The sequence below is a fragment of the Plectropomus leopardus genome, chromosome 17 (assembly GCF_026936395.1).
Source record: "Plectropomus leopardus strain MGB_pleo_1.0 chromosome 17, ASM2693639v1, whole genome shotgun sequence".
NCBI classification, from domain to species: Eukaryota; Metazoa; Chordata; class Actinopteri; order Perciformes; family Serranidae; genus Plectropomus; species Plectropomus leopardus.
In genome coordinates, this window is record NC_142192.1 from 22630027 (window position 1) to 22651230 (window position 21204).

At 38.5% G+C, this 21204-nt stretch overlaps 2 protein-coding genes across 2 annotated transcripts; both read left to right on the forward strand.

The window, feature by feature from the left end:
* The first annotated feature begins 151 nt into the window (after positions 1–151).
* Positions 152–7324, forward strand: LOC121958155 (uncharacterized). The gene is made up of 10 exons (XM_088090742.1): positions 152–261; positions 1526–1700; positions 2199–2296; positions 2440–3000; positions 3387–3551; positions 5167–5368; positions 5702–5775; positions 6269–6459; positions 6581–6704; positions 6798–7324. Exons 2-10 carry the CDS (start codon positions 1531–1533, stop codon positions 6800–6802), a joined length of 1590 nt encoding a protein of 529 aa, XP_087946868.1. The 5' UTR covers positions 152–261; positions 1526–1530; the 3' UTR covers positions 6803–7324.
* A 1983-nt stretch (positions 7325–9307) lies between these two features.
* On the forward strand, positions 9308–21044 carry clk2a (CDC-like kinase 2a). The gene is made up of 13 exons (XM_042506171.2): positions 9308–9499; positions 10601–10818; positions 11746–12031; positions 13198–13288; positions 14068–14134; positions 15619–15735; positions 15957–16123; positions 16735–16829; positions 17133–17262; positions 17771–17853; positions 19251–19330; positions 19447–19537; positions 19633–21044. The coding sequence occupies exons 2-13, from the start codon at positions 10601–10603 to the stop codon at positions 19819–19821; spliced, it is 1614 nt and encodes a 537-aa protein (XP_042362105.1). The 5' UTR covers positions 9308–9499; the 3' UTR covers positions 19822–21044.
* Positions 21045–21204: the final 160 nt, after the last annotated feature.

Here is a 21204-nt window from a genome sequence, read left to right on the forward strand (position 1 = left end):
TTCAACAAAGAAGTAAACCCTCGCTTTGTTTTATTAGTAATTTCACATATGCTAGCTAAATTTTTCATCACAAAATGCTTAAATAACACAAATTAATTTATATCTTTTAAAAGTATCGATTACACTCTGGATTGTGCTGGTGTTGCTGTGATTGCTTTCCAGGCAGTCGCTGCCTTGAAGTCGACGGTGAGGGCAAAAAGCGTCCGTGCAACCACATCGGTGCTTGTTGCTTCACACAGCACACCCACCAGACATCCGTGGGTAAGACTTTTTCTTCTTTTAAAGTATTTTAAAACTTAATGCTTCACTTTACAATAGAAACCGCGTCAAGGACATATTCAGATGGACATACTCCAGCGTAAATGTCTTGTTTGTGGTCCGTTGTTAGCTAGGGACTTCACATTTTCTGTGTTCAGGTGTATCGGCTAAACTGGTAATCTAACGGTTTTTATATTACATCTGTTACTTTCGTTTTAGGTTTGAAATTAACACCGCAAAATGATGTTCATGTAGACTGCAGTAATACTGGACGGCTGTTTTTACTTTCATCAGTTGAATGGAGAAAGTTTCTCTGTATGTTAGCTTGTCACTTCAAAAGGTAAAGTCAGCTACTTTACCCATTATGGAGAATCAATAATTTAACTTATTTTTTGTTAAAGAAAGAAAAAAACACGTCAGACACAAACAGCTACTGAAAGCAAAGCGTTTTTGTCAGTTATACTCAAGGTTACAGACATTCAGCTTAGCTTAGCATAAAGACTGGAAACACTGGGAAAGACCCCACTGTTTATCAGTGTTTCAGGTGTTGTGTTGAAGACTTTTCCCCCATCGATATGTGTTAACCTTACCTAAACATGACTCACACCATCTAAGGGACTGTGCTTTATTTATCAGAGGGAGGGAGGTTTTTTTTTATCTTGACCCTCCCCAAGGCTATAACTGTTTTTCCCAATCAATCATCCCCTCTCCACCATAAATAACACCAAATGTAGGTCACACTGGAGCCAATGCAACTAGCAAGCTGCACAGGTGTTAGCTGTCAACAAAACAGAAATCGAGTTTCTTAAGTGAAATGCAAATCCTCCCTCAAAATTATGTGTTAATGGATCATTGGAAATGAAAAAAAATATTGTTTTCTGTTTTTTGCATTTCCTGGCAATGATAAATTGTGTGATTTCGCGAAATTTTAAAGAAAACATGCCTTTCAAAATTGCTCCAGAGAGTTGTGGGATCAGAGGTTATTTAAGGTAAAAGCAAAATATTACCATTTAAAGTTTTATGTCTTTACCATAGTAGTACCATAGTAAAAAAAAACAACCCATAATTCCCCACTAGGTACTTATTTATTTATTAATTTTTTTAAAAATTGATTTAGCTGTTTTGCACCACCTCTTCCTCACTCATTAATAATGAACAGTCCCTAACACTTGCCAGCTAGGGAGGTTAGGGAGGGAACGCTTTTCAATGGGGAGAACTCCTAAGCATTGCACCTTTAGCACACAATTTAAAACTTTGTGTGTTGCAGTGATCATGGAGGGGGATGAGATGGAGATGAGCACAGAGGAGCTTCAAAAGTGGATCAGAAAGAAGGTGAAGAAGAATGATCTGTTCACCTCAGATGTTCTGCAGAAATGCAAACTGCTGCAATCTGTGCTGGACAGGAGGGAGAAACAGGCTGCCCTCTTCCTGAAGCTCTGCGAGTGAGTGTTTTAAGTATATGCTTTTATCCGTCTCATGTAAAAACTCTGTGTTTGGTTACCTCTGTGAAAACAACTTCTCATATGTTGTTTATTGCTTTTTGTAGATGGCATGAAAGAGCCAGCTAATAGGAAAGAACATATGATAAGACAATGGTAGCAAAACTGAGTGAAGTCTCCTCTATAGTGGAATTAACATAATATTATTCACACTCCTATAATGATGGCCCAGCAGCAGATGGAGACCTAAAATACAATGCGTCACTGTATATGTAATATTATTCTTTGTGCAAAATAAGAAAAATACTTCAACTTAGGGATGGTGTGCCCATGTCCCTATAAAAAATATATATATTTGTATTAAAAATGTAAACTTGGTTTCTTTTATTTATTTAAAAATGAGTACTGCTCCCTTCTGAGTACTTTAAGTACATTTGTTTTCTCTAAATGTTTCTCTCTGTTTTTCACTTGGTTAATGGTGTTTTTGTTGATGTGGCTCAGGTCTGTGTCTGCGTGTGAAGCGGTTGTGAAGAAACTCTACTCTATGCTGGGGTGGGAGTACAGAGAGACGGATTCTGATGATGAAGATAATGCATCAGGTTGTGGTTAGCTGCAAATTGTTGGGTCAATTAAAGAAATGTACTTTTTGTATGTATGTGTCAATTGTTATGTGCTCAGTTTTTTCAAACATGCAAACTGGCTTATTTTAGTTTGTTTGTCCTTTGTTTATTTTCCTTTGTAGGAAATATCATCCCCAACTCTCCGACTCCTCCTGGACCTACTCCTAAGGGCAGTGAGAACCTAAAGGGAGATAATGGCAAAAAGATCGCTCTCAGTGTCTTTCGAAAGAGAAAACTTGTGGTTGTCTTGAACAGACTTTCTACAAGTGAGATCAGGTCTTTACTTAGTTGGACAACACAGAATAAAGTCAGCGAAGATGAATTCTCTGACAGTTCGGGTTCTGATATGGAGTGGGAACCAGAACATAACTCAAGTGATTCTGGTAATTCTCTTTTAAGTAGTAACAGAAAGTCAAGCAAGAGGAGAAAAATGGACAAAATGTCAGAAAAACTTCTCAAAAGTCCCGCATCACCCAACGCAAGTACGAAAAGCAATGCAACGAAAACATCAACACTCCAAGCAAGTGCCAATACCGATGCAAAGGTCAACGAAACAAAAACATCAAGTGCGAGTACCAATGCAAAGGTCAAGAAAATGAAAACATCCACACCACAAGCAAGTGCCAGTACTGATGCTGAAACCAACGTAAAGAAAACATCAGCACCAACATCAAAAGGTAAAGGTAATGGCCCCAAGATACAAAAATACTAATCAAATACTGTTTTGTTGCATTAATTCCTTTAATTCTTTATTTCCTATCGCTCTTTTCATGGGAAAACCCAGAGAAAGACATTTTATCACCAAAGTTTATGTGGTCATTTACGTCTGTCAGCTGATGCAAAGCAATTTTGCATTGTTTTGAGTGTAAAGTGATATTTTCCTGCCAATTGGCAAATTACAGTATAGACCATCGACGTGTTTTGTTTTTTGTAACTGTAATTGGAAGACATTTTCATCCTATTGGGCGTACTAAGTCTGATTGTTTTACAATTGTCTGATATGGTGGTTATTTGATCATCGCTTCATCGGTTTTGGTGGTCACATATTGTTTTCCTTTTCTACTGACAGAGTCACGCCCTGTCGTAATATCATGTCTTCGTCAAACCTCTGACAAAGATACCAAGACCCCTCCCAGTGTGCCACAAGTAGAGCTCAGCGTGAACATGGACGTCGTGGCCAGAAAGAAGGACATGAGATGGCTGCAGGGGAAAATCACAGAAATGATAACAACAGGTAAGAAAAAAAGATTTATTTGGTTGCAGAATGCAACACGGCTGTGGCTCAGAGGTAGAGTGGGCGGTCCTCTAATCAGAGGGTCAGCGGATTTGATCCCTGGCTCCTCCAGCCAACATGTTGAAGTATCCTTGGGCAAGATAGTAAACCGCAAATTGCTTGCGATGCTGCGTCACTGGAGTGTGAGTGTGTGTGAGTGGTTACTGAGGAGCTGAAACTGCCACTTTATTCACACAGCAGTAAATAAGACAAATAATCTGTGAAAAAAAATCATATTCCTCTGCCTACTCTGTCACCTTGTAGTGCTTCCAATGGCCTCGCTGCATGTGAATGAAAACAACCAGTCAGAGCTGAGGAGTCAAACTCCGCATCACTGATCAAATATAAATCAAGACTCTGTAACTGCCTCAAATGTTTCAAAAACATGCTTTAATGTGGTGGTTAGCCATAAAATGAGCAATTTCTCATTTTGAGAAATAGGCAATTCAGTAACAAACTCTTAATTCATATTTGATTAGCGCTGCCTAGTTTCAAACTTTTACTGCAGTTTACGAGCAGTGATAGATATGATTGAAAGCTGCATTAGAGGCTTCTCAGCTGTGACTGGTTGTTTTAGTGCATTGTGGTTGATGGTAGTGAGTGCCATTAGAGGCAGGAGGAAGAAGAGAGACATGGTGGATCATCTTTTTTATGTACTTCTCTTTCTTTGCAAGTTATTTTCATAAAAGTTATCAGCTGTAACTCTAAAGGTTCTCTTATTATCCAGTTGTCCCAGAGCTGGCAAAAAATAGGTTTGTCATAGTCGAGAGTGTTTATCTCCCAAATTTTCATCTGTAGAACTACTACTACTATTACTACTACTACTACTAATAATAATAATAATAATAATATAGCACCTTTAACTTTGACAAACAGGGCAAAGCAGAAGCAAGAATGGTTTGCAGAGGCAACATAGCTATAAAAGCCAAGCAATAATGCCCAACTAAGGCCAGACAAAATTGAAAGTAGATTTAAAAAAGAGAAAAACAATTACAAAACATTAACGACGCATACCAATAAGAGTAAATGCAGTTAAAAGAATATTAGCCGTAAACACAGAAATAATAGCGCTAATAATAGAATTAAACAATTGAGATGGAATAAAAAAATAAAAGACAAACTAAAAAAGATTAATTAAAATAAACAACATCACATAAAAGCAAGTCTATAAAATGGGTTATAAGACGTGATATAAAAGAAGTCACTGATTCTGCGAGTCTTATCTCGTTCGGGCAGGTTGTTCCGAAGCCGAGGGGCCCTGATGGCAAAGACACGGTCACTTTTAGTTTTAAGCCTCGACTTTTCACCGGCCATAAGAGCCCCACCCTTGTCGCCTGCAAACTGGCTTTTGGAGTCAACATTTCTGTTATGTAGCTTAGGGCCAGACCCAAATGAGCTTTAAAAGTGATCAATGAAAACTTAAAAATCAATTCTAAAAGGAGCAGGATTGGGTTGAAGTGATGTCGTCTGTTAAAACTGGTGAGATGAGGAATAAGTTCATGAAATGTAGAAACCACTAATGACTGATGCGCGGATATGACATTGCTTAAAGACGGTTTTGTTTGTTTGTTTGCAGAAGACGGGAAGTTGAAATACCAGATCTACTTTGAGGATAAGAGGAAGAAACTACTCTCTGGTCACCACATCGCCTTTAACTTCAAGCCAAAGGTAGAAGAGCTGTATGTTGGTGCTCGAGTGGCGGTCAAACGTAAAGCTGATCAGTGCCATTTCAGCCCTGGCATCATGGCGGAGCTCCCCTCTAGAAAAAATCGCATGAGGTGTGTGTGTGTAATGCATAACTTTTTAAGATGTGATCAGATTAAAGTGTGAGTAGTCGCGGCTCAGTGGATAAAGCAGGCGCCGCATATGTGAAGGCAGTGTACTTGCCGCGGCGGGATTGATTCCAGCTTGCAACCCTTTGCTGCATGTCATCCCCTCTCTGTCCCCCTTTTACGCTAGCAATCTCCTGTCCTATCTAATAAAGGCAATAATACCAAAAAAAATAACATTAAAAAATATGAGCAGTCAGTTTCTGAGATAAAATACAGCTGGTTTAGCAGCTGAATTGTTTGATTTAAAAAAACCAAAACAAACATGTTTTCTTTTTCCAGGTTCCTGGTTTTTATTGATGATCACAAACCAGTATATGTTGGCTTACCTTTACTTCGCCTGGTGAGCAGACCACGTAAGTTTGGGTGTTTTTATTAATATTTCAACATTGATTGCATAGTATTTGTTTGTATGTTTGTGTCTATCTATCTATCTATCTATCAGAATCCAGTTTTATTGCCATGTACATTTACATATACAAGGAATTTGACTTGGTGTTTTGGTGCAAAACAATTAACATAAAGGAAGAATAAAAAATATTGAATTTAAATAGTATAAGAGATAAAAATATAGAAGCTTGATCTATCGTGATAGAGATAGATAGACCCTTAATTCAAAATCAGAGCTCCCATCTTGCACTGGTCAAACAGTTTTCCACTTATTATTTTACTACCAGTAGGCTTGAAAAGTATCCAGGTATACAGGATATGATGGCACTTGAGGTGAGAAATAGGCACTATGCACTACATACAATGAGTTTCATTGAAAGAGGAGCGCCTGTATTTATGATAGTATTAACATACCTAACTGCCAGAGTGACTAACTTTGATCCTTTTTCCCTCCGACAGTGAAAGACCCTTTGGATGATATTAAGAATGACACCCACAAGGATTTCCTGAAGCAGTATATTAATGACTGGCCTTACCCGCGTCAGACCCAGTACAAGGAGGGACAAATGATTAATGCAGAATTTGATGGAGTCCTGCAGAAATGTGAGGTGCAGACGATCGACTGCAGCTTGATGCAGGTTCTCATTCTGGTCAGTATCTGTGAACATCATTTTTTATTCTTTATTTCCAGCTTGTTCTGGATATATTTATCCTTTGTTATATTTATTTAAATCCTGAGACTCATACTAGTTTGTGTGTCATCAATCTTAGAAAAATCAACGTAAAGAGTGGATTTACAAAGGGTCCACATACTTGCAACACATTAGTAAGCTGACCAAGCTTCAGGAGGAGAAAAGGGAGGAGGAGCAGGAGGAAATGTCTCCCACAGTCAAAGGTAAATTACATTTTTAAACTACTGAAATCAACATTGAGTTATTCGTAATATTCAAGTTATCTCTTCTGTGTTTCCCTATCTTTTATACTTAAGAATAATCAAAATCATCACGCTGATGGGACCATTAATGTGTAAAGAGTACCGGATGCTGGTTGCTCTTACAAAAGCCAGAGCGGCTGTTTTTGCACGTTCCAGAGGGGCTGGCGAGACCCCACTGACTCATTCCCACCTGCTGCGGTCAGCACGGCTGTTCTTCATCGACGCAGTTGCCTTTGGAGAAAATTCCTTTAGGTCAGACATGCCTGATGTTTGTGACAGGTATCAGTTCATATCACTGTGGAGCATTTCAGTAAGTTTGAAACCAAGTTTGTTAAGTGACCTGCAATTACTTCTCTGGCCAAGAAGACAAAAATTGCTTTACAGTCCAGCGTAGCTCCGCAGGGCCACGATGGGACTCATAGTATGTGCTACTGAAGGTTTTACCTCCGTGGAGCGGCTAAAAACTGTCAGCTGTCTTCACATAATGAATGCATACATTGTTTGTTTTTATAAGTTGATTTTTAAAGTATTTGTTCTGTAGTTTTTGTGCTCTTAAATAGTTATTAAAGTTCTTAAAAATGTTTAAGCGTAATTTAACTTTGTTGAAAATATAGCATCCACTCTTGATGTACCTGCAACCAAAAACCGCAAACTACAGAAGCCCATTTACAGAGGCAGGAGAAAGTCTTTGTTCTGAAGTCCCAAATCAAGTCCCAAGTCCTACACTTTTGAGTTTCAAGTCCTAAACAAGTCATAATGCATTCCTCACAAAATGTAATGACATCTTATCAGAGTGATAACAAATTAAATTTACAAAAACCATGAATGCTTTCTAAAATTAGTATCTCTTTGTTAAAACAATTTTGTTGGAATGTTTCTCTTTATGTAATTTTTGACCTATGTTTTGTACATTGTAATTCATTTTTTGTTGACCACCACATAATTTTCCATATGTGAAGGAAACCCTGGTATAGTTTTTTCCATTTTTTTTTTTTTTTTTTTTTTACAGTTTCTGGCTACCAAAAATGTTAAAAGATAAATGTTAAAGGAAAAATGCCATTAAAAGTAAGTGAAAATCATATAGGTTTGCCTTAGTAGTCAAAATGTGATCTGGCCCTTTAAAAACTGACCAAATTGTGTTTTTTTTTTAAGAAAAACATTAGGAGAGGGCAATACGAAGCTTAACAAGAAATTACTCAAAAATTGCAAGAATATTTTACAAAAAAAATGATAATGAAAAAATAAATAAAGAAAATGAGCTGAAAGTTTGCACAAAAAAAGATAAAAAAAAAAACAAAACAACAACCAGGAATAAAATAAAAGAATAAAATAAAAAGGAATGTCTTGAAAAAATGCTAATTTACAAACACATGTAGGCTACATATTTCCTTGACATTATTTTAAATTTGTTAATTTTCTGAAAATTTCTCCCATTTCTAAAAAAAAATACACCTTTAATAATGTAACCATTCCTTTTAAAAACAAAAAAAAATGAACAAATAAAATATTTTCGCGTCATTTTCTTGTCATCTTTTCCCAATTCTTTGCAGTTTCCACGGCTCCCTATGCCAAGTTGCTCATTTTTTTCATTTTTTATTATTATTTTTTCTTTCAAATTATTTAAGTGCTTGTGAAAGGCGTCTTGAACACAGCACAAGAAAAACTATGTCCGTCCCGATGTTAACCCTTTGAACCCTGGATCGACATCAGTGTCCTTGTTCTGCGTTCAGACGCCTTTTGCAAGCTGTTCGACCCTTTGAAACCTGAAACAATTTGGTTTGATTCCTTTCAAAAACATGGGGAAAACAGGCGATGACTAACTTGGCAAGAAATGTCCCACAAATTCCAAGAAAAAAAAAAATTACCAAAAAAATGCCCAAAAAACAGTTTTAAAAAAGAGGGGAGGATTATTGGAAAATTATTCAGAGAATATGGAAAAATGTCCTGACAACAACATTTATAATTGTATAATATAATCGTAATAATTTTATATTTAAAATCATGTTACTGAAAAAATAAACTACATAAAAAATATATAGGCTACTTTTTTCATCACTTTTAGGCTTTTTTAACACTTTTTTTTTTACATATTGTACGGTGATTTCCTTGTAATTTTTTTCATCACTTTCAGGTCCTTTTTTTTAAAAAACAACAACTTTTTTTTGCATTTTATCCGGTGATTTTCTTGTAACTCTTTACATTTTCATCACTTTTAGGTCATTTCTGTTTTTAACTTTTTTTTTGCATATTATATGGTGATTTTCTTGTAACTTTTTAACTTTTTTTTCCTAACTTATAAAAATATCTTGTAAAGTTGCTCGCTGCCTTATCCCCGTGTTTTTGAAAGAAATTAAACCAGTATGCTCATCTTTCAAATGGTTTAAATGGTCACAGATATGACTTGTTTATATATAAAATACAAAAAACAACAGAGTCTAGCTAAAGATATATTAATCAGTCACCTTTTATACTTATTCAAAACTTGGTTGACATGCCATTCTGACCTGATGTATTTGTGAGTGTTGCAGAGTCCTGCGCTAACATGCTCATGCGGGACTGAGTTTGACTCTGGGCGCAGGGAGGCGTCAGAGCCGCCAGTCTGAACCAGAACTACGAGCGAAAGGCAGGAAAAAAGCTGGCTGCCTGCTAGCAACACAGCTTTCAAAGACGGGCTCAGCAAGACGTTAAAAAGACAAAACTGGAACGCCAACACGGATTTCTTGTGGGACAAACGTACAGGCCTCGCTGCTAAAACGGTAAATATGATATATTTGCTGTTAAATCAGCGTGAGTCCGATCAAACGGTTAGTAGCGAAAGTCTGTTATGCTAACTGACCGACGTAGCTAAGCTAAGATGGCGGTCAAAGTATTTACATTAGCTAATGTTGCTAACAGCATGCTAACAGCCAGTGAGTCGCTTGTTGGGCAGTTAGCTATCTGGTTAGTCACTTTAAATCTATTTTGCTGTCATATATTGGTATTTTAAAACTAAAATGTGTCGGTGCTTACTGATATAAACATTAAAAACGCATCGGTAGGAAATAAGCTTTAACGTTAGCGACGGTTGCACAAGCGTATTATGAACTAGGAGCGCGGGTTTGTTGTAGATTTTTCTAAGTTAAAGCTTAACTCACAATGGCACAACGTTTTATATACTATGTAATGATAACATCAATGTTAAATGGCCGATTCACAATCGTTATAAGTAACGCTTTTTTACGTTAACCTGCGGTTGGTTGTTAATAGTCAACAGGATCATGCAACAGGGTTATTGAGATGCATCCCTACATTTGATCACTGTTTTCTTTTCGTATACTTCTTGGCCTGCTTCAACAGTTGTGTCTGTAGCTGCAGCGCAGATTTATAGGTTACATTTCTCATAGTTATGCTCCTAAAGTCGTTGAACTGCGTGTTTCTTCAAATGTAGGCCTCCCTCACAACCACGTTGTTTTTCTTGTTTAAACTCATTTATTTACTCAACTGTTGTCGTCAATCAGCCCATTTGATCTGAATTTTGTAGTTAGCTTGTTTTTCTTTAGGGGTAGCTATTTTTAAACGGCGGAGTTATTATTTACTTTCGAGGGGTTGCATGTGCAGTTCGTTTCGGAGCCAGTTTGTTTATTTGTATCTCCTACAACTCTTCCTCCTACTGACTCCCACAACTCACTTTGAGTCTGGCAGTGTATAGCTGTCCCACTTGAGGGAATATTTGGCAAAGAGAAAAAGTTGAACAGGGACTAAATGTAAAAAGGGATCTCCCACAGTGCTCTGTAGTTCTTATTTCTTTCATCTCCTGAACTTTTAAGAAAATATATTTTTTTTAAAAAGTCTTAAAAACTAATTTTTTTTCCTTCCAGATGCCTCACAATAGACGTTACTCGTCTTCGGACAGAGACAGTCGAAGCAGCTACCAAGACCGTTACAGAGACAGAGACAGAGACAGAGGGCGAAGACACCGGCACAGAAGATCACCCTCTTACTCCTCCAGCAGCGACAGAGACAGAGACAGAGATCGAGATCGAGACAGGCGGGGACGAGGACACAGACAGGAAGGAAGCTTTGTACGCTCAAGGAGGTATGTATGTGTGTAAACAGGGTTCCCACTGATCCTTAAAAAGTCTTAAAAGGCATTTGATTTGTAAATCTGAAAATAAGGTCTTAATTAGTATTCATATGTCTTAAATAAGTCTTTCAAAAACCATAAAAATGCAAACACATGGGAAGAAAGATTTTATGATTTTTCTTCTAACATTGTATTGTAAAATCTCAAACTAATAGTTAACACCTATTTTTAATAAAAAATAATTTACTGCATTAATATCAGGAAGATCAGCATAGAAAAAACAAAAACACTCATTATGTTTCTGGCCGGGACACTCGGGGCAGAGTAACCACTGTCTGCTAGCTTACTGTCATTGCGTCATTGAAGATATGGGAAAGTGTAAATTCAATAAAAATTAGCTACTTAATCAAGAATTCGTGGTATGTCTGAAACCTGTACAAGCCAAAACATATGAAGCTTTGTGTATTTAATGCATAATGGGAATCAAGGCAGTGAAATCCCACATACAGTGAGAAACACACAGCAGCCAAGGAAACCTGCCAACAAACACCAAGTATTTCCCAGTTCTGTTCTCGTCTCTGCCACGAAAAGAAGAAATTATGTTTTTTTGTTACAATAAACATTTAGGCTAAATTTTACCTAACCCTAAACCACTGATGTTGGGTCATTTTTTTGCCCCTCTTCAATTTCATATTTTGTAAAAATTATCTTAAGTTTGATTCTGAGTGGCATTAAAAAAGTATTTAAAAGTCTTAAATCTAACCTGCTTTAGGTTGTAGGAACACTGGTATAGTGAGATTTATTTGATCTGTTACGCTGCAGTTTTATGTCTACATTTCTGTAGTTTCAGTCACAAGAACCAACTTTGCTAACTTTTTTGGGGGTTTGGTTTTGTGTCAGTTTTTGGGTTTTAATGTATGCCCCTGTCCTATGATTCAGTCGTAGCTATGACAATCGCTCTACGGAGCACCGGCCTTTTGACCGACGATACTGCGAGGGATACAGACGTTTGGATCAGAGCCGAGATCAAGACCGCGACAGAGAGAGGGAGCCCCATGGAGCAGCTGAAAGTTATTATCCACGCGACTTCTCCCCAAACGTGTATGACTACCGACGTGGCCGCGAGAGGGAGCGCGAACGGGACGAGTCGTACCGGCGGAAAGGCAGCAGGCGTAAGCACAAACGAAGGCGGCGTAGAACCAGGTCCTATAGCCCATCCTCCTCGGTGAGTACAGGCAGTCCTGAGATTGTGTCTTAACTCTCTTCATCCTCTCTTCCTCCATCTCTGTCTCTTCCCCTCAGCTCTTTCTGTCTCTGTCTTTCTCTAACCGTTTCTTCTCCACAGCCCCTGGAATTGGTAAGTAGTACAATCTTTATGATTTATTTTTGTTCTGTCATAGGGGTTTTGTTTATTTATTTTTTGTTACGGTGTTTTTTTTTTTGAGTAAATTCACAGTTCTTTTTGGCAGAGTATTTTCATTTTTATGCAGATACTTTTTCAGTAGTTCATTAGAGATCATCCACTAATTCTTGATGCTCTTTATACACACGCCCATCACAGCTTTCCCAACTTTTCCTTTAAAAGCCGAGCACTTGGTCACATCTAAGTGTGTGTCTGTGGCCCTACCTTTCATAAAATTAATTTTTTTATGTTGTCATGATTCTTTTGTAAAAGGCCTAAATGCTGTGGTAACAGTTGGTTGGCCACTTGTGAACATTAGTGCAGATAGGCTAATAAAAGTGAAAATGTTCTGCCAAACACTGCAAATTTTTTATTCAAAGAATGCATTTTTTTCTTCGAATTTATTGACATTTTAAATGTCTTAGCTTTGTTAAAATATATTTTTTGTGTGGGTTATTTTTAGCCACACGTTTGTATTAAGTAGTATAATTTAAAGTGAGAAAGGGGTTGAAGTTGATGCTTTATATATGTTGGGGTTATGGTTAAATGTTTCCTGTTTGATTACATTTGGTCCTCTTATTTTATTTTCCATCTTGTCTAATCTGAAAGTCAACCTGATAAGTTTTGAGTTAGTTATATTACTGTTTTTTTTTGCGTTGATGAATGGATATGCCAGTTGCTTCCTTGTTTGTAAGCAGCTGTGGTTTAAAGGTAGAGGGGGGAGAGCAGCAGAGGACAACATGTAATCTTTGACTTGTTCCCTTGCACTATATCCCTATCGTTATATATTTCCTTCACGTGGTGTCATGCGTGAATCGCCCCATGACCACCAAACCCACCTACAACCACAACTACCACCAACACCACCCTCCTCTTCCCTCCTCGTCTACCTGTGCGGCCTGACGCCGTGGCTGCGGCTGCCCCCGAAAACCCCCTGTTCCCTCCGGTCGTGTCGTGACCTGCTGATGGCGGTTTGGGTGTGAAAACAGCGGAGCGACAGTCGGACGCGGGCACTGAGTGTGAGGGACGACGAGGAAGGGCACCTGATCTGTCGGAGTGGGGACGTCCTGCAAGAGAGATGTACTCACTGCCACTACTCTATCGTAACCCTTCTCCATATGAGTATTAAAGCATAGAGCATTTACATGACATGGGAGTGCCTGATGATGATGATGCCTTGCTAGAATGCTCTTCGCTCTAGCTGAAATGGTAGGGTGGATTGCAAGAATGATGACGATTTTGAGAGGGACTTTAGATACCTTCTTCTTTTGTTCTAGGATTTTAAGCTGTGGAGCATTTTCTGTGTTACACAGGTTACTAGAATCCCATTTTGCAGCTGTTTCTCTCTGTTGCGTTTCAGATTAAATCTCAGTTGCAGTTCAAAATCTGTAACTTAAAATAGCTTTTTCGTACTGTGAGGGTTTCAGAGATTTTATTTTCATTTTTTTAGTCAACATCTGACATGCACATTCCTAAATTAGGTACACATTTAGACAGTAAAATTCTAATAATTTTCCAGTTTTACACAATATCCCGTGACAGCCACATCTTGAAAGGATGTGCACTTATTTTTGATGGCTGCAAATTGGTCATCAAATGAAGGGAGCGCTTTACATGTTCTCCCTCATTTTGTTCACATGTATCTTCATAGTGTTATGCTTTTAATATTCATAGATTACCTCAAAGTGCCTGCCAGATTGAATAGGCAGCCATTTGAAAAGGGGATGGGCGCTAGAATTGATTCGCCTGTCTACACTTTTGCATTATGTATTCCTGCTTAAGTCCACATGTCTAATGCTGCTGCTCTTTCTTTCCCCGCCCTCCCTCTCTCCTCCTTTTCTCTCTGTGTTGTGTTGCAGATGAGATTGTCAGCACTTTGGGGGAAGGCACCTTTGGGAGGGTGATGCAGTGCATTGACCACCGCAGGTGTGTATCAGTCGACACAGTCGAAAAAACAACCTGCTTATTGTTTGATTTTTAGAAACAAGTGTGCTTGTGTCATTCCTCAGGGGTTAGACTCGAGCCGAAATAGAAGAGTATTTAACATCCACCTTTAATATTGATTACTACAGTTGTTTCCAGTGGCTGTTTTACATTTACAAACCTCTTCATCAGATTCTCCACAGCTGCAAAGTTTTTTCCCGCTGGCTCGTTGATAACATGGTACAGTTTACTGCAGGCAAATGATCTCAGCCTCGTGACTGTGTGCCTTCTCCCTATTAGAGCCATAATGGAAGATTCATTTTCTCATGATAGTGCTACAAACCTGCAGTGCTGTGCCAGAGTCTTCGGCCATCCTAAACTTTGTCACTTAAGCAAGGTTATAATGATCATGCGTATTTATTTCACAGCAGTCTCTTTACTATAATACAACCAGAATATACAGGAATTACATACAGTAGTAGTCAGTAGTAGTAGTAGTAGTAGTAGTAGTAGTAGTAGTAGTAATCGTAACAAAAGGTAGCTTGAACAATCAATATTTAGCTTTTGACATGCCTTGAGTGCAAGCTGGTGTAAATACACCAGAACATGAGTTTTATAAATCTCATATTGTCTACCCAAGAGAGTTTAAGACATGCTAAGTGGAAAGGGAGGTAACACTTCATAAATACTTGCAACTGTAGTTGTTTTTTTTTTCTGAAATATTTACATTTTTAATTCTGTACACTTATTTCCTGTGTGTTCTGGTTTTGTTTTGGTATAGAGACTACTAAGAAGTAAATATGAATGAACATTTTTGCCGTGTTAAAATAACAAAGTTAAGGGTGGTTCCTTCAGAACGTGACACAAATTCTTTGTTCATGTCTGTTCTAAAGCTGCAACGATTAGTTAACTAATCGATAAGTTGATTACACAAAGTAAATGCCAACTATTTTGATAACTGATTAATCGTTAAGGTGATTTTTCATGCAGAAAATGGTAGAAAATGCCTCAGATATGGAGATTTCCTTTTCTTTGTTTTATATTGTATCAAAGTGATTATCGTTGGGTTTTGGGCTGACAGAACATGTCATGTAAAGACATCACCTTGGGCATATAGAAACTGGGATGGACATTTTTTATTATTTCTGACATTTTATAGACCAAAAGATTAATCAAGAAATTAATAGGCAGGTGCTTGATGATGAAAGTAGTTGTTAGTTACAACCCTAGTCTGTTCACCAACTGAAGCTGCATTGATAAGGTGCTTATTTCTTGGAGGGACTTCTAATATTCCCGGTTTTAGAGATGTTGCTGTCATAGTCACAATATCAAGATTTGTGTTTTATCGTAAAGTTAAATCATGTCAATTTTGTGTCTGCAATTTACTCACACCCTTTTCTGCAGCATCAACTCCCTCTAAGGAGGTTTGCTTACAAATATAATGTATGTTCTCTGATTTACTTAAAAATGTCTTATGATTTTTTCAGAGGAGGAGCCAGTGTTGCTCTGAAAATTATCAAAAATGTGGAGAAGTACAAGGAAGCCGCGCGTCTGGAGATAAATGTACTTGAGAAGATCAATGAAAAGGACCCTGATAACAAATTGTGAGTTCTGGCTGCTGCAGTCAAATTAACTTCTTAACCATAAGCAACACTCCCTTAATGGAGTGCAGTGATACTGTAGTTCTTGTTGTTCGATAAAAGCCTCACCCAGGAAATGATGTGCTAGATTAGCCTTGATGAAAATATTAGATTTAGCTGTGTTTGCATTTAAATGATCCACTGCACCATGCTCAAACCTCCTGTATCCTGTTTATCTTTTGCAGCCTGTGTGTACAGATGTATGACTGGTTCGACTACCACGGTCACATGTGCATCTCCTTTGAGCTGCTAGCTCTCAGCACCTTCGACTTTCTGAAGGAGAACAACTACCTGCCGTACTCAATCGGTCAGGTCAGACACATGGCCTACCAAATCTGTCTCGCTGTGAAATGTAAGTCTATTTTTATGTCCTGTATTTGGATTTAGTACAAAATAAACTTGTATGATAAGCAGAATTAAGAAATCAATAAAAGCAAGAAATATATAAATCTCAACATATTGCTAATTAGTAAAAGCAGTCAATTAAGCATGTTCAGTGTAGTCATAACGTAAAGTAATTACTTTTTTTTTTCAATCTTGATGTCCTTGAAATAAGTGTAGTTTTCTAACAAACACCCCCACGCGATGACATGTCTTCATTAGTTGCCCTTAAGTGGCTGGACTGAAAGCCTCTATTGTTTTTGGTAGACAGCAGTTAGCCACATGAGGGCATTATAGTATCTCTATCAACTTGTTAAGCTTCTTATGAGGAAAATGATTTTGTAATGTAGAACTCCTGGTGAGGTCTTTTTTGAGTTTTCCAATTTATTACAATCTCACATGTCAATATTTGCTTGTATTCTGTGGGTTTTTACTACTTCAGTGTTGTTTTCCATTTTCTTTTTTTAAATGTTATCTTTATAATGATTATCATCAGAAGATGGATTGTTTTAAGTAGCTGCAAGTTCATTTGCTGGCAAAAGTTAAGACTTAAAATCCGTTCTATTGTTTTTTTCTTTGTAGTTCTCCATGACAATAAGCTGACACACACAGACCTGAAGCCTGAGAACATCCTATTTGTCAACTCAGACTTCACAATGTCCTTCAATGTAGAGAAGGTAAGAGGCAGTAGAGTATAAAGGGAAAAGAGGTGAAAACATCTGTTGTTTATAGACCTCAGTGGAGGCCTGAAACACTTTTATTGTGATGTTGAACATTGTTTATCTTGGTTGAAATGTTGCCAATAAATGTTGTGTAGCAGTCTCATGAATAAATATAAAAAACCCACAGCTGCAGTTTTGGGGGAAAAAACTGCTGGACTAAAAATTTCCATAAACCAGCATTACTTAGAGACACACTTTGCATAATGCTTCTTAGGAAAGTCCATCAAAGCTCAAGAAACACTGTTTTCTTTATTACAGAAGCGAGAAGAGCGGACGGTTAAGAGCACAGCAGTACGTGTGGTGGATTTTGGCAGTGCCACTTTTGACCACGAGCATCACAGCACCATCGTGTCCACGCGGCATTATCGTGCCCCTGAGGTCATATTAGGTGAGGAGGGGCATTAAATTAATTGAAAACCTCTGCTCAGAAAGGACTATGTAATTTAACCAAACACAGAAAGAGGTCCATACATCCAGTAAGGAAATCAGTTTGGAAATAAACACGTCTGTCTGTTTTAGCTGGCACAAATCAGTTCTCTGTCGATCAAAGATTTACCTGCAAGTTCTTGTAGGAACAGAATGAGCTTTACCAGTTGAAACAAGCACAGCTCAGCATTCCTCTGTTGAAAAGCGTTTTAAATCGCCCTGTTCTGCAGGAGATAAGGGGATTTTTTTCTTCTTTTGATTCAGTTCAGTGTACATCAGGAGATCTATTTGGGCCGCATAATGTGATAAGTAAAAAGTAACACACTTGTTTTAATCTATGGATTACTGTGCTCGTATTCATGCCATAAACTGAATTGCCCCACGTGGCTTTAATACTGAGTTATTTGAGTAATTTTGTGTGATGTTCAGCGTGGAATGGTTAATTTATTCGACACGTTTTCGGCCTTCAGAGCTGGGCTGGAGCCATCCCTGTGATGTGTGGAGTATTGGCTGTATCCTGTTTGAGTTCTACCTGGGCTTCACCTTGTTTCAGGTATGACACCCCACTGCAGCCAAGACCTGAGGCCTCATTCAGATAAGAATTTTACAGGGTTCTCATGGTCATGGAAAACCTGGAAAAGTCACAGAATCAGAAAAATCACAGAAAGTTTCAGAAAAATGATGGGATTTTGTTGTTTGGAACAAAATTGTTCGGGAAGCTCATTCACTGTTCATACGAAAAGAAATGCCCAAAAATTCGTACATATCCCGCGCAATGATGATCCATCGATTCATGCAAAACCTTCATATTTTGGAAGGCCGCGATCTCGTTACCCATATGCACTGATGGGAGTAAAGGGGGAAGTGTTTTTTGTTTTAGTTGCTGTGAAAGTAGAGCGTGCTAGTTTGCAGGTATGGAGCATATTATATGTCTTTATTTGACCAAATGAGCTGTTGGGTCAACCAGACTGTGGGTTGCCAGTCTCCCACTGTGGGAGCTCTACTGGTCCATGTTAGTGGACAGTCTATAACGATATCATAAACATTTTATGTGAAGTATACTGTTCATGTTATACATTGTGAATGGTCATGGGCATGTTATATCAGTCCTGAAAAGTCATGACTTTTTTTTCTTAAAACTAATTTTATTCTGTATCAAGAGAATACATTGATCACACACAACAGCTCATTTAACATTTTCAGATACAAATCAAAGTTCTGAGAGAGAAAAATACATTTCAAGAGAAAAGCATTAGGGAAGACAGGATAGAGAGAGGGAGAGAGAGAAAAGAGAATGGAAGGAAAAGAGAAAAGGGGGAAAAAGGTGTATGTATTCTTCTGTTTAGTCAACCACAGAATTACAGGTGTCCATCTGTGTACAAAAATGTCCTTTTTCAATTGCAACTGCACAGTAATTTTTTCCATTATGTACATGCGTCTCCTAATCCATTGTTCTGCACTGGGTGGTTGAATTTGGAACCAGGAAACAATTTTTTCGCGACGAATACCAGTAGACAGGATATACAATTTATCCCCATAGAGTGTACTTCTTGGTATACATCCCAACATATAATGCAGTGGTATCAGAGGTAAATCAACATTTAAAATGACTGTTATCTCATTTTTGATATTGTTCCTAAATTTCTACAGTCCCAAAAGATGTGTTTATTATCCAAGATCGCTGAGAAAAGTCATGATTTTAGACCAGTTAGGACTATCTTAGGACTTTTCTACTTTGATATTGATGATCAGGCCTGTATCTAACCAAACAGTGAAACATACACGTGTGCATGGCTCGTGTTAATCTGGCAGGAATTAACTCTTAGTGGCACTGTGAGCTCTGACTGTCTTTGACACTATATGTGGCAGTAGTTAAACCCTGATTATCTTCAGAATCAGTCACCCTCTGTTTGTCCCTCTTTCCTGCTGAATCATGACTGTGTTTTGCAGACTCATGACAACAGGGAGCACCTGGCCATGATGGAGAGAATACTGGGACCGGTGCCCTCTAGGATGATACGTAAGACGAGGTGAGAGAATTTATAAACATACCAAAGTGTTGAAAGAGCCACCAACACACACCAATGCCTATTTTTATATAGAAAACAACAATCACACACTTACACTGATGTCTGTGCCCTCCCAGGAAGCAAAAGTATTTCTATCGCGGCCGTCTGGACTGGGACGAGAGCTCCTCAGCAGGGAAATACGTCAGAGAAAACTGCAAACCTTTGCGGGTAAGGGGGAGTGGAATGAAAAAATGTGATGGCTAAAAAGTAAAAACTCTGCAGTTCTGCTCTTAATATGGTCCTTGCTCCCTTTCCCCTGTCAGCGATACTTGCTGTCGGAGGCGGAGGAGCACCACCAGCTGTTTGACCTCATTGAAAGCATGCTGGAGTACGAGCCCTCCAAGAGGCTGGTGCTGGCTGACTCCCTCAAACACCCTTTCTTTGAGAACGGGGGGATTGGCGAGGCGGGGAGCAGCAAGAACTGGGAGGGCAACCGGGACATCAGCCGGTGACCCACGAGTCTCCAAAGACTGAATGACAGAGGAGATCAAGTCTTTTTATATGTGGAGCAGGTGAACTGTTAAATTAAATGGGGCTTTGGATGTTTTCTGTCTTTTGTCATTAAAGCATGGACACCTTAACTTCTTGCTCCTCCACCCTGCCCCTCTGACGTCCACCTCTGCAGCCACAAGAGGCATGTTTTTGCAGCAGAGAGACCAAAATACACCCACAGAAGACTGGAGAATAATTGAAAAGAATTAATCTTTTCTATCCACCACAGCCTCTTTCAGAGGATAAAAAAAGAAGATTGTACCCAAAGTAGCCCTCTATGCAGCTCCCGTCTTCCTTTTGACTTCTGAACTACCTTCCGTCCATCTGTCTACTATTTTCATCAGCATGTAAAGAAAATAATTCACCTTTATTAAGGTAATGAGCACTTCAAAACCAGTTACACAAGTTTTGGGGAAGAAATGTCTTTGGATTCTGAAGTCTAAGGAGCGGATACAAAGGCGATAGAGCTGTATATGCAGCGCAAGTCCTCACAGAGATAATTCTAAACATGCAGACATGCAAGATTATTATGCTGACATCGAATCGTTCAAATTGAATATTGTATTTCCTCGGAAATTGCAAGCATTTTCAGCAGAGACACGTGTCTCAAGTTTCTGTTTACATTTTTGTTAAGTGAGCACTTGCATTGCGTAAAATTTTCCATGTTTCTTTTGTACGTCTGAAAGGATTATCCCTCATGAGGAGACTCTTACCCTTAACCTTGTGTTTATAGGCCTGTTATTATTCGCCAATGAGATCATGATGGTAATGGACACTCCACACTCACACAGGCCTCTGTGGTCTGTCTTATTGATAGATATATGTTTGTTATGTTTTGCAATGCTTTCTGCGTGGGAGTGTGTGCGTGCATGTGTGTGTAGGGGTGGGATGGTGTGGGTGACACGTTCATATTAATGTTTTGCTCAGTGACTTCTTAGTAGTTCAGCATTAGTCATGGGAACATTTAAAACAAAAAAAAAATCAAACTGCCTTTTCCATGTGTGATGTAGTTGGACTGGAAGTGTCTCCATTGAGGTAAAGCACACAGCTCCTGGTGGTAGCCAATGAGCCACACACAACTCCTGTTGCCGGTATTTATTTTTGAGTTCCAATAGGTCATAGTCCCTGTTCCCCCACCTGTACATTGTTTTTTTTGTATGAAATTAAAGCGTATAAAACTGTATATATGTATGATTGTGTAGAATTAAAGTTAAGTCCTCCTTACCAAATTCTTATGGTGCTCTCAGTATAAGTTGGGGCCTCTGGTGGCTAAAGGGAGGCACTCTGTCTTTAAATACCATCACTGTGTCTGAGTCCATCTCTTACCTAACTAATGCCACTGC

Coding starts and splice junctions, on each gene's coding strand:
- LOC121958155 (XM_088090742.1), top strand. CDS start 1,531: ATGGAGGGGGATGAGATGGAGATGAGCACAGAGGAGCTTCAAAAGTGG. Junction 2,297..2,439: donor TGATGAAGATAATGCATCAG/GTTGTGGTTAGC, acceptor TTTCCTTTGTAG/GAAATATCATCCCCAACTCT. Junction 3,552..5,166: donor CACAGAAATGATAACAACAG/GTAAGAAAAAAA, acceptor GTTTGTTTGCAG/AAGACGGGAAGTTGAAATAC.
- clk2a (XM_042506171.2), top strand. CDS start 10,601: ATGCCTCACAATAGACGTTACTCGTCTTCGGACAGAGACAGTCGAAGC. Junction 13,289..14,067: donor GGACGTCCTGCAAGAGAGAT/GTACTCACTGCC, acceptor GTTGTGTTGCAG/ATGAGATTGTCAGCACTTTG. Junction 19,538..19,632: donor AAAACTGCAAACCTTTGCGG/GTAAGGGGGAGT, acceptor TTCCCCTGTCAG/CGATACTTGCTGTCGGAGGC.